General features: G+C 38.8%; 1 protein-coding gene across 1 annotated transcript; it reads right to left on the bottom strand.

Annotated features, from left to right (window-relative positions):
• Nucleotides 1–213: 213 nt before the first annotated feature.
• Nucleotides 214–4,306, bottom strand: LOC133641083 (tripartite motif-containing protein 12A-like). The gene is made up of 2 exons (XM_062034920.1): nucleotides 4,184–4,306; nucleotides 214–2,257 (listed from the first exon to the last, which is right to left on the bottom strand). The coding sequence occupies exon 2, from the start codon at nucleotides 1,889–1,891 to the stop codon at nucleotides 674–676; it is 1,218 nt and encodes a 405-aa protein (XP_061890904.1). The 5' UTR covers nucleotides 1,892–2,257; nucleotides 4,184–4,306; the 3' UTR covers nucleotides 214–673.
• Between the last annotated feature and the right edge of the window lie 8,705 nt (nucleotides 4,307–13,011).

Consider the following 13,011-nt stretch of genomic DNA (forward strand, 5'->3'; position numbering starts at 1 on the left):
GACTGATCTGTCTCCCCCATGTGGAAAATCTCAACATCTTCAAGACCTATCATTCACAATCCTTCTTTATTTTATTTTTTGCACCATGACTAGGGAAGGTTGTTTGCATTTGGCTATATAACTAGATCACTGGTTCTTAACCTGGGTTTGATCAAACCCTAGGGGGTGAGTCGGTCTCAGGGGTTCGATGGAGCCTCCGCCGCGGAGGTCAAGATACACCCGACTCATCGTGTAAATAAAAACCTCTCTATCGACGTATTATGGATACCCCCAAACAACGTTCCCTCTAATTTTCCATATGGCTGAGCAAACACAAATACTCCTTGAGCATTCAGTGGAGCACATGTGAGCGACGTCAGACGTGCACATGCACTGTGGCCACACCAGCAGCACACCAGTCCCAAACCTGACTAAATAACAAGTTAAATGTTTTATTATTATAATCATTATAGTCATTATAATCCAATAGATTATTTTCTAATATAAGTGTTTTGGCCCACTTACAATGACAATAACAAAAAAAGGCTGAAGTGTCGGCCTAAACTGTCAGCAGGCAAGACACCTTTCTTACACAACATGATTTGTCTGAACACAAGAATTTTGAACATAGTGTAGCTCCATGTAAAATATTTCTGTAGGAGCAACATGTCTCCAAATCCATCACGGACAATCTTCAGTCGCAGATATTGACATTGTTGGAAATGTAAGAGTAGAGTGTTATTGTCCTGGAGAAATACTTCCAAAAACTAAAAGAAATGGGTATATCAAATGTGTCTAAAGTAGTGTCTGTACAAAAGTCATAAAATGAAACCTTTCCCTTGCTAATGTCAAAACGAACTCTGAATCTCTGCTGTTTCTCTTTGATTGACAAAGGCAAGTCTGCACGTTGCGGGTAAATCCTTTTGTATTTCCCGTCTTGAAATCGAATGCCAGCTTTTACAGACTCAAACATTAACCCCAGTTCCCAGTTGTCGTTGTCGCCCACATCAACATTCCAGGTGTGTGCTTCTGAGTGCACAGCAGTTACATTTAACACATGCAAGTCACTTTGGGACACCAACGTCTTCATTTTTTCCCACATGGTGAGTGGGAGGTTGTTCAGATGTTTGTCCATGTCCAGCACAGGTCCTGGGACCAGCTTGGGCTCTTTGGGCAGCTTCTGGGCTCTGGCCCTCATTTCCTTGTAGTTCTTCAAGAAGGAAACATTGCCAGCTGTTAGCAGCTTCTCTGTGCTGTCAATCACGCCTTGGAGAGCTTTAATGTCGCTGCTGAGACCCTCAATCTTCTCTTTCATTGTCTGACTCTTGCTTTGCTCTTCTTCTCTCACAAGAGACAATCTAGCCTCTTCCTCCTCCTCCAGAAAGTTGTGAAGCTCCTTAAAAGTCTCCTTAATCTTGCTTTCAACCTGCTGCTTCTGGACCTGGATGTGTTTTGCTTGTTGACTGATGTCTTCTTTAACTTTGGTAAACATTTTCAGTCCTTTTGTCATGACTCGCAGGACTTTCTGTAGATCTTCTCTGTGTTCCTTTGCGGCTTCCTCGATAGGAGAGAATCTGTGATTTGTGTGGATTTTTGCATGTTTGCAAACGAGGCACACAGGCTGCTGATGGTTCAAACAGAACAGTTTCAGTTTCTCCTTGTGCAACTTGCACTCTTCCTCAGTGTCCACGGAAGACGCTGCAAAAGCTTCACACACGTTCCTCAAGGCCAAGTTCGGAGGTAAATCCATGGATCTGCACTGCGTCCTACAGAGTGGACAAGAACGGTCCTTTTTCCCCTCCCACCATCGCTCCACACAGGAGCGACAGAAGCTGTGGCTGCAAGGCAGCATGACAGGGTCTTTGAAGACCTCCAAACAGGAAGGACATTGGAGAGCTTCATGGCAAGCCATTTTTCCACTGAAGACACCAGCTCCTTCCAGAAGCTTCAAACTTTTACTCAAAGAAACTGCTTGAGTTCATCCACCTCCCAGTCGAAAAGAGCCAAGTCCACTACCTGCTGTATAACATGACTGATATCGTTACGCAGGTGACAAAGTGCAACATGTCGTCATTGAAGGGAGTGTTGCTACAAGGTGACTGTTATGTCCGCACCAACATGAACATGTCCAAATAACAGGCTGACAGGTCGTTGGGTCTTCCTGACATCACCCTCTTCATATCAAACATGAAAATGGTTTGTAGGAAGGTGTGTGACCTCCAGCTGGAGAACTGTGCTCTTGAAGCAGTGTCCAACTTCCTGCCAACCACTGTTGATCCTGCAAGAATGACCAGATAGGAGTTAGTTTTTTTTACTTTTACTTGAGTCATAATACTCTAAGGCAGTGGTTCTTAACCTTGTTGGAGGTACCGAACCCCACCAGTTTCATATGCGCATTCACCGAACCCTTCTTTAGTGGGAAATAAAATGTTTTTATTTTTTCAAATTCAAGACAAAGTTATATGTTTTTGGTAACACTTTAGTATGGGGAACATATTCTAAGTAACAAAGACTTAATTTAGAGTTATTTGGTTAGGGTTAGAGGGTTAGGGCCAGGGTTAGGGTTATAATAAGGCCATGCCGAATAATGCATTAATAAGTACTTAATAATGACTATTTAAAAGCCAATATGGGACAGCGTGGCGAAGTTGGTAGAGTGGCTGTGCCAGCAATCGGAGGGTTGCTGGTTACTGGGGTTCAATCCCCACCTTCTACCATCCTAGTCACGTCTGTTGTGTCCTTGGGCAAGACACTTCACCCTTTGCCCCTGATGGGTGCTGGTTAGCGCCTTGCATGGCAGCTCCCTCCATCAATGTGTGAATGTGTGTGTGAATGGGTGAATGTGGAAATACTGTAAAAGCGCTTTGAGTACCTTGAAGGTAGAAAAGCGCTATACAAGTATAACCCATGTATCATTTATATTACTAATTTTCATGTTAATAAGCAACGAATTAATGGTGAATATGTTCCCCATACTAAAGTGTTACCATGTTTTTTTTACTGGTGCACAAAATGAACCGTACATGAACATCACCTTGTTCAAAGAACAAAACCAACACAGTGCATAAACTCACAACAAATTACACACTTGCAAATAAGTCTGACTTCTGCTGTTGCCGTGTCCGTAATACACAGATAGGGAGAAGTTTGTATTTACACGATGAGTCGGGTGTGTCTTGACCTCCGCCGAACCCCTGAGCCCTAGGGTTCGATCGAATCCAGGTTAAGAACCACTGCTGTAAGGTAACGGTACTCTGACTTTAGTACAATGTTTGCGTACTCCACTCACCTCTGCAAACGAGTACTGTAGAAAGTTTAAAAGACTCCAAATGTTGTATCTATTTTATCAAAGCAAATAAATGAGAGCAAGCAGTATTTGTTAAGGTATTTTATGAAAGTGAATTACTCCCTTCTGGGATTGTACGGTATACCGGTACAAATAAATAGGGATGTCCGATAATATCGGATTGCCGATCTTATCGGCCAAAAAATGCTTTAAAATGCAATATCGGAAATTATCGGTATGGTTTTTTAAATTTTTTTTATTAAATCAACATAAAAAACACAAGATACACTTACAGTTAGTGCACCAACCCAAAAAACCTCCCTCCCCCATTCACACTCATTCACACAAAAGGGTTGTTTCTTTCTGTTATTAATATTCTGGTTCCTACATTATACATCAATATATATCAATACAGTCTGCAAGGGATACAGTCCGTAAGCACACATGATTGTGCGTGCTGCTGGTCAACTAATAGTACTAACCTTTAACAGTTAATTTTACTCATTTTCATTCATTACTAGTTTCTACGTAACTGTTTTTGTATTGTTTTACTTTTTTTATTGAAGAAAATGTTTTAAATGTATTTATCTTATAGGACCTTATCTTCACCATACATGGTTGTCCAAATTAGGCATAATAATGTGTTAATTCCACGACTGTATATATCGGTATCGGTTGATATCGGTATCGGTAATAAAGAGTTGGACAATATCGGAATATCAAATATCGGCAATAAATAGAATTCACAATAATCAATATACACTCGTAAACGTGTTAGCATACTAGCTAATGCTAACGACGCTAGCTTCGTTACTGTAAGATAGCACGTACAAAATATGGATGAAAACACTCCTACAGACATCACACATGGGATGGTTTAGTAAGTAAGAATTGTTTCAGTTAAAATGTGAAACTTACAAAAGTTGCTTGGAGCGATGAATGGAGAATCTTTTCGAGCAAAATCGCGACGGACGTCTATTTCCGGTTTAGGCTTGTAAACCGGAAGTACATTTTTTCACCCGCAATACCTGCAGTGAGCCAAATCATCCAAAAGATGGCGCCACAGCACAAACGATAACACAACTTTTTAGTGTATTTTCAAAGTGTATTTTTAGTGTATTTACGGCAATAGAATAAATGAACAAAAACAGACTATCTTTGAATCTCAGTAAAACTAAAACAAGGCTATTTGGTAACAGTAGAAAAGAGCATCGCACAAATACACGGAGTAGACATTGGAAGGGTAAAAGAAACTAGATTTTTGAGAGTAATAATAGACGATAAAATGATCTGAAGGTCTCATATAAAAATATACGACATAAAGTTGCAAGAAATAATGAAAAAAGCAAAATATGTTCCAGGCCGAAAATCACTTCATATTCTCTACTGCGGTGTTTTTCAACCACTGTGCCGCGGCTCACTAGTGTGCCGTGAGATACAGTTTGGTGTGCTGTGTATGCCACTGTGATTGTTATTGTTATTGTTTTTTTTTATTAATGGCTGTTGTTATTATTAAGGATTATTGTTATTGATACTGTTGTTTATAATATACATTTTGTTTTCTGCTTTTTTTTTAGTATTTTAATAATAATCATAGTATTTGCATGTCTTCTCAAATAATAATAATGGTGCTTAGTGGTACTTGGGGTTGTTCTCAGAATGTTAGTCAGACTAATAGAAGGATCTGACTAACATTCTGTGTGATATTTGTAAATAAAATAAGTGGGGGGGGGGCGGGGGCGGGGGGGGGGGTTGAGGGGGGGGGGCATCAAAATTCAAAAGAGTGATTCATCTGACTTTTAAAATTCAATGTTTGACAGCAGTAATTGTAAAGACTATTATAATTCATACTCATGATATTATTATGTTTTAATTAAACAAACAAAAATCACATTTTATTTTAACATTCCCAAAATTGGTACATTAAAAAAGTAAAAGTATAACTGATGTATTACTCTTATGTTGAACGTGTTCAAAAAGCAAACAAAAAGCATAATGCTTATTGATATATACATATATATTATATCAATCAATCAATGTTTATTTATATAGCCCTAAATCACAAGTGTCTCAAAGGGCTGCACAAGCCACAACGACATCCTCGGTTCAGATCCCACATCAGGACAAGGAAAAACTCAACCCAATGGGACAATGAGAAACCTTGCAGAGGACCGCACACTGTAAACCCGAGCAAGTTCAGAAAACTCAAAATTTTTATGTAACTTTTAAGTTATCATAATAAATGTTTTGAGTTACATTATACTTAAAAAATGTGTGTTCAGTTGACTTAATTTATATTCTAAGTTCAATATAAAATTTTTAATTATCATTAACTTAATATTTATGTATTCTTCATACTTAAATGATCTGATTGAATATACTTATAAAAACTAAATTACATGGACTTGAAAAAAACAACTGAATACAATGTATTAATATCAATAGTATCTACTCAAAATATTACAGCTTTATGAACTCAAAATATTTACTTCTTGCCGAATGTGCAAGATGCCCTGTTTTTAGAGAGCTGTGTTTTCTGAGAGGTTCTGTCCCCCAAAGACATGCCAAAAAAACCCTAAGTGTGCAAATTCAGTTGTGCAGATTGTTGTGTACATGTAACTGTAGAGCTATAATCATGTATGTATGATTGTGCAAGAGAAACATCATCCATGCAATAAAAGGTTCTTGACTAAAGTGTTACTGTCAAAATTTATTAGGGTATAAAACAGCACCTTAAAACCTACCTTTTAAAAAGGCAATAACAACTGTTACATTTTAATTTTTTATTTTCCCAGAACAGGCTTAGTAAAACTGTGAAATGTCGAATAACATTAAAGTGCAACAACTGGATTCAAACTTTTTTCTTTTTTTTTTTTACAAATATATTTTAGCAGCCTATTTTGAATCATTGGGGATGAACAAACTTCCCTTTCTCTGCACTGTATTTTCTCAAGGGAGAAAAAAACAACTTATGAAAGCAGCAGCACATACATCTAAATTTGTGCAAACTAGGAAAATAAAAAACCATACCAAATAAAACAGAATAAAATACAATAAATCAAAGAAAATATAATATAAATAAATAACTGAATCATCATTACAACTGAGGGCTGACTCAGATCAGTGAGGTCAAGGAGGCAGTACAATAAAATTAACAAAATATTTACCTCTCATTCTAAACTTATAAAAAGCCCACTGGGCATACGCAAAAGTGATGTCTATCAAAATCAGACATGTTAACAGTAGAACAACATGGCGGCTGCAATAATGATGCTGATCTGAAGCACATTTATGCATGGTGAATGAGTGCAGGCATGCATTTCTCAGCTTCTTTACTCCTTTAACAACTCATTTTTCTGGTAGAGTAGGCATGGTTTCAGTGCTTTATCATCCAGACACAGCAGGACTTTCTGGATGAATGTGAATGTGTGAGTGAGTTTCTTTGGATAATCTATGTGTAATGCATAGATTAAACCAAGCAGCACCACAAATGCATCAGCCAAGCTGGGAAGTTCGCTCATAACAACTTCATCCTCTATCACGATGGATATGTTCTCCGGGCTGAAGCTGCTGGAACCAGTGGAGTCAGGGGCCACAGAGAGAAACGCCAGTGGTGTGTCAGTGGTCTCCATCTCATCTTCACCCTGCAAAACACAAGAAAATCAATTATAACCAATCCAGAAGGATGTCACACAATTCTTGTTTGTAGAGCCAAAACATACAGTATGCATAGTCCCCCTCTCCTCCTCATCATCTCCTCTGCTCCTTCTCCCCCCCTCCCCTCCTCTCCTGTCCTTCTTCCTCCTCTGCAGCTCCTATAATCTCCTCTCCAAGCACAGAGAGATCAGGCACTGTGTGTGTGTGTGAGAGAGAGAGAGAATGAAGCATAACTCTGGCTGCAGAAACATACTTACATTACAGGTTTTGTAGAATTCAGTGTCATCCTCCCGGAGATACACTGGAAGTCCATGAAGAACCTGAGTGCGTCGCATGTTGATGTCATGTTCTTCCTAGATTGAGAAACAATAAAAAATGCCAGCATGCCCAGTCCGTGTCACTGATATAACAATGTATATGCTTCAGTTATGTTACAAACAGTAATCCATCTATCCATGATTCAGCAGGATGACTGACTACTATCAAGGCATCCGTAATCTGCAATGACAACACATATGATCAGCATTGTCCCCGTGAAAAAGTCAAACATAAACTTACCTCCAAGTCTTAAATTCTCAGCATCTCTTGCAGTGCCTCTGCTCCCTTTCAAGTCCTTGAGGACTTCTGTCCATACATTGCAACTAGTTTTGGTGTGTAGCGGTCAAGTTCACAGTAGAACTGCTTGCGTAGATTCACATTTGTAATACGATGAAACTCTGCAAACACCTGTACAGATATAAATATTTAGGTGTAAAAACAATGTGGAGTTGTCAGATATTTTCTACATGAAATGTTAAAGGCCTACTGAAAGCCACTACTACCGACCACGCAGTCTGATAGTTTATATATCAATGATGAAATCTTAACATTATAACACATGCCAATACGGCCGGGTTAACTTATAAAGTGACATTTTAAATTTGCCGCTAAACTTCCAGTTCGAAACGCCTCTGAGGATGACGTATGCGCGTGACGTAGACCGGGGAACACGGGTATGCCTTCCACATTGAAGCCAATACGAAAAATTCTGTTTTCATTTCATAATTCCACAGTATTCTGGACATCTGTGTTCGTGAATCTGTTGCAATCATGTTCATTGCATTATGGAGAAGGAAGCTGAGCAAGCAAAGAAGAAAGTTGTCGGTGCGAAATGGACGTATTTTTCGAACGTAGTCAGCCACAACAGTACACAGCCGGCGCTTCTTTGTTTACATTCCCGAAAGATGCAGTCAAGATGGAAGAACTCGGATAACAGAGACTCTAACCAGGAGGACTTTTGACTTCGATACACAGACGCCTGTAGAGAACTGGGACAACACAGACTCTTACCAGGATTACTTTGATTTGGATGACAAGGACGCAGACGTGCTACTGTGAGTATGCAGCTTTGGCTTCTAAACATTTGATCGCTTGACCGTATGTGCGCAACTTTTTTTTGCGTATGTACGTAACTTTTTTAAAATATATAAGCTTTATGAACCTTGGGTTAGGTGAACGGTCTTTTGGGCTGAGTGATTGTGTGTGTTGATCAGGTGTTTGAATTGTATTGGCGTGTTCTATGGAGCTAGGAGCTAGCATAGGAGCTAGGAGCTAGCGTAACAAACACGCAGGTGTTTTTATGCAGGATTAATTTGTGGCATATTAAATATAAGCCTGGTTGTGTTGTGGCTAATAGAGTATATATATGTCTTGTGTTTATTTACTGTTGTAGTCATTCCCAGCTGAATATCAGGTCACCCCCGGCTCTCACAGCATCTTCCCTATCTGAATAGCTTCAACTCCCCACTAGTCCTTCACTTGCACTTTACTCATCCACAAATCTTTCATCCTCGCTCAAATTAATGGGGAAATTGTCGCTTTCTCGGTCCGAATCTCTCTCACTTCATGCGGCCATCATTGTAAACAATAGGGAACGTTGCGTATATGTTCAACTGACTACGTCACGCTACTTCCGGTAGGGGCAAGCCTTTTTTTTATCAGATACCAAAAGTTGCGATCTTTATCGTCGTTGTTCTATACTAAATCCTTTTAGCAAAAATATGGCAATATCGCGAAATGATCAAGTATGACACATAGAAAAGATCTGCTATCCCCGTTTAAATAAAAAAAAATAATTTCAGTAGGCCTTAAAATATCAATTACTTTTGTTAACTATTACTTAGCATGTGTAGTAGAATTTCTGACCTTTGACCTATAGTTCATGTCTGTCAAAAATGTATGCTCATTTTGATTTCTCTTCCTCTTCTGTGGGACAAAAGTGAACTTTAAGTCGTGCCAACCTGTCTAACTGAATGTGTTGACTGTCTAAAAGATTCGAGTTGTTATGGAACAGATAGGGAAAACAAAACAAGACATTGACGCACTAACAAGAGAGATCAGAAAGGGATAAAGCCAAACGAAGAGAGTGTTTTGGGCACCATCTTCTTTTTCATGGTAACGGGCGCGCCCGGGGGGGAAACTTTCTGTGTGCTAGACAACTCAACCCAACCATTGTACCATTTGATTATGAGTAAAATAAAACTCTTGTGTTAAATCTACTTTGGTTCTCATTGACAACCTGGACTTTCCACTACAAAATTGGCGTCACGAACAGGATGGTCCAGAACTCTGCAAGTCAACATCCGATCCGGCTTCTCTCTCAGGCAGACAACGCTTGCACGCGCGCATCTAATAAAAGGTAAGCTATTTTGCTTATTGTGTAAAAGTTGTCTGTCTGAAGAGAAACGGGATCGGTAAGATAAAAACTGAAATTTTTTTTCATAAAAGATAGTTCTCCAAAAACAACCTAGACTGAGGCATGTGTTGGTTGGTTTGAGTTGTATTATATGTGATCATTTGTCTGTGTGTTTGTTGAAAACTTGTAATCTCTTGTTTTTAACAAATGGGGATTGTTGATAGAATTTTGGTGGTTTGGAGTGTAGAAGCATAGACGATGTGAGACGAAAAATTTCTTTTCTGCAAGTACATGGTTAGCCGGAGTTGGACACAGCGAAATTTAAGGCAAGGTTGGCTAAACTGATGTGACATTTGACCCACACAAATTTATGACGTCTATGAAGGTCCTACGTATCTGTCTATGTGGAAGCTGCAGCCGGGTAAAAAGCCTGATATAAGGTGATCGTTCAGTGACTCCGGTAAAGGAGATCAACTGAGCCAAGTTGTCACGAATTTGGAAATTTGCTGCAGTATAGATGGATAGAGTAAGGGCTCCATATGGTAGAGCCTTGGTGAAACTATATGGACTGACCAGACACGATGTACTGTAGAAATTGAAGGGTGATTCCTGGTAATTCTACAGCGCCTTAGGCTGTTATCCGTGTTGGTCAGGAAGGAAAAGCAGGATTTGCTCCGCTGAATGGGTTAATCGCCATTATATGAGTAAGAATGACCTGCGTGTGTGTGTTATGAGACGGCCGATTCCACAAAAGCACGCGTGCATTAGTTGTTTATATTGGTCCGGACCAGGGGGGAGTGTTTTGTGGGATAAAAATGTGTGTTTTTAAATTTATATATATATATCTGCGTATTTTAATAACTTTTGTGTAGCACCTGGTTTCTTATCTGTTTTAAATCTCCCACATGCTTTTGTGAGAGTTCCCTCACGCTTTTTTCGCACCCACGCTGATCTGCAAGAGCTGGGAAATTGTTGGTTATGTGTGTGCGTGTGAGAAAATAGACAAAGTTATGTACAGAAAACACATGAGTGAATGATCCATCCATATAATTATTTTCTTTCGCTTATCAAGAGGTTGGATCGCGGAGGCAGCAGCCTAAGCAGGGAGGCTCCCCCTCGTGGGCGCTGCGAGCTAATTCCAGTCATTTGAATTTGTTTTTAACTATACTGGTGATTGTGACTGTGCGATATTACAGTTGTTTTACACACTGAGATTTTGAATACGGGAAAAAAGGCTCTTGCTCGCTGGTAAATTCTCTGTGTGTGAGTGACTGTGTGACGCATATAAAAAAAAAAGAAGCTGGGAGACATTTTGAGATAAGAGTGTGTGCGTGTGACGAGGCTGTGTGAATGACAGCTGCGTGAGGCATTAGTTCGAAGAGGAGTGACACTGATAGCATTGAGCTAGGTTAGCATTGTGTTAGCATAGCATTGAGCTAGGTTAGCATTGTGTTAGCATAGCATTGAGCTAGGTTAGCATTGTGTTAGCATAGCATTGAGCTAGGTTAGCATTGTGTTAGCATAGCATTGGGCTAAGTTAACAAAAGTTTGTTTACTGAGGCATAGTAAAGCTAAGTTAGCATCTAGCTTGGCATTACTAAGTGTGGTTGAACAGTTATTCTCGGTCTGTAGAGTGTGCTAGTAGTAGGTGCTTGCTAAGTCCAGTAAAATAATAGATATATGGAAAATTACACGTTTAAATATCAATAAATAAATACGGATTGTGGGACATTGAAACATTGTTTAATTCATCATTCATTTATATGTCTAGTATACATTTTTTGGTACAGCCTTGTTGCTTATCTGATCCATCCAGTTTCTGTGTGGAAGTTGAGACAAACAAACACACACGCACGAACATCATAGATTAGGACACATTGTAACTTTGAATTAATAGTTATACAACAAATAAATTAATAATATTGAATTTAAATTTGATAAAGATAAATTGATCATACATTGACATTTTAATTTTTTTTAGGAATAAACACACAATAAAATAAAAGTTAAATTTATATTCTAATACATCTAAGGGCATCTGTGAAACATAGAGTCTGAAGAAGTACAGATAGGAGCCACTCAGCGCCATTGTCAAAACAAAACGTAGAGAAGCGTTAAACAAATTCTAATCAGAAGGAAGACAGACCAAAATATGAGAACTTAAGTAAACAGACAGCAAGTAAACCAGAAATAATAATGTAAATAAATAACAAAGAAAGCAAATTTCTATGTGACATTGGTGCATGTAGAATTACAAATAGAGAATAAAACTAAATGGAAATAACTGTCTGCAAGATGAGCATGACGTCATGAATTGTGCTCGGGTTAGTGATAGATAGATAGATAAAATGTTATTGATTCCTTCAGGAGAGTTCCCTTTGGAAGAAGAACTAAAAAGTAAACAGTAACTAATAAGGGTATAAATGGAAACAAAATAGATTCTAATAAAAGAGAAATTAGGCATTAACGACCATGATATAAAAAAAGTATTGCACTGTTATTGTTTTGCATTCCCTGTCATCCTAGCCCCCCAAAGAGGAGTTGTACAGTGTAATGATGTATGAGGCAAAGGATTTTTCATAGGCTAAACCAGTAGTTCTCAAATGAGGGTATGGTGTTTCCGCCCGGACAAAAAAGGGAGGTACTTGAAGGTATGCCAAGGGGTACCTGAGATTTTAAATATTTTAAAATGCAGACAATAAAAATAAACACAGTACGGACGTTAAAAGTTAAAAGATTAAAAGATTTAGCTGAAAGATAAGGAGAAACGTGAATAAAAACATTCCTTTGTTTTGGAGAGTATCACGCACAGCAGGAGGTCAGAGTGCAAGCATGACAGCTTGCTCGCGCCTACTGATAGACAAATGATAGGTTAAATTAACTTATACATAATCTTTAAGTGAATTAAAAGGGTACTTAAATACACATGAAGTAGTACGTATAATCTTTGAATTAAGGTTATTGATTAGCAATTAATGGGATAGTTAAGACTGTAATTTAAAAAAAAAAAAAAACGTGATATGCAAAATTGAACTAACCGAGAGGATATGAAAACGATGGGTGTACATGTTTTGAGTTCCAAATTCTGGAGGAAAAAACCTCAACAAAACGTAAAACCATTCAGACGGACTTGGGTGGTAGCCACGGTTGTGCTAGGTCAAGCGAGGGTGAAAAGGATGTGCAGCCGGGGGACTGCCAACTTCTCTGAACAAGACAAGCTCCAAAGTTGTAGCCAGAACATGCTCACAAAAAATACAGGTGTGACAGCAGGACGAACAGCAGGATACAAACAGACCCCTGCTGGACATAAGTGTCAACGGACAATGTTCAACACAATCTTTGAAGCATTCCTTTGTGGTCAACCTGCACACACCTTGTAATGACCTGCTTACGAACTGTGCCCTGACAATTCAAT

This window comes from Entelurus aequoreus, linkage group LG23, assembly GCF_033978785.1.
Source record: "Entelurus aequoreus isolate RoL-2023_Sb linkage group LG23, RoL_Eaeq_v1.1, whole genome shotgun sequence".
Classification (NCBI taxonomy): Eukaryota; Metazoa; Chordata; class Actinopteri; order Syngnathiformes; family Syngnathidae; genus Entelurus; species Entelurus aequoreus.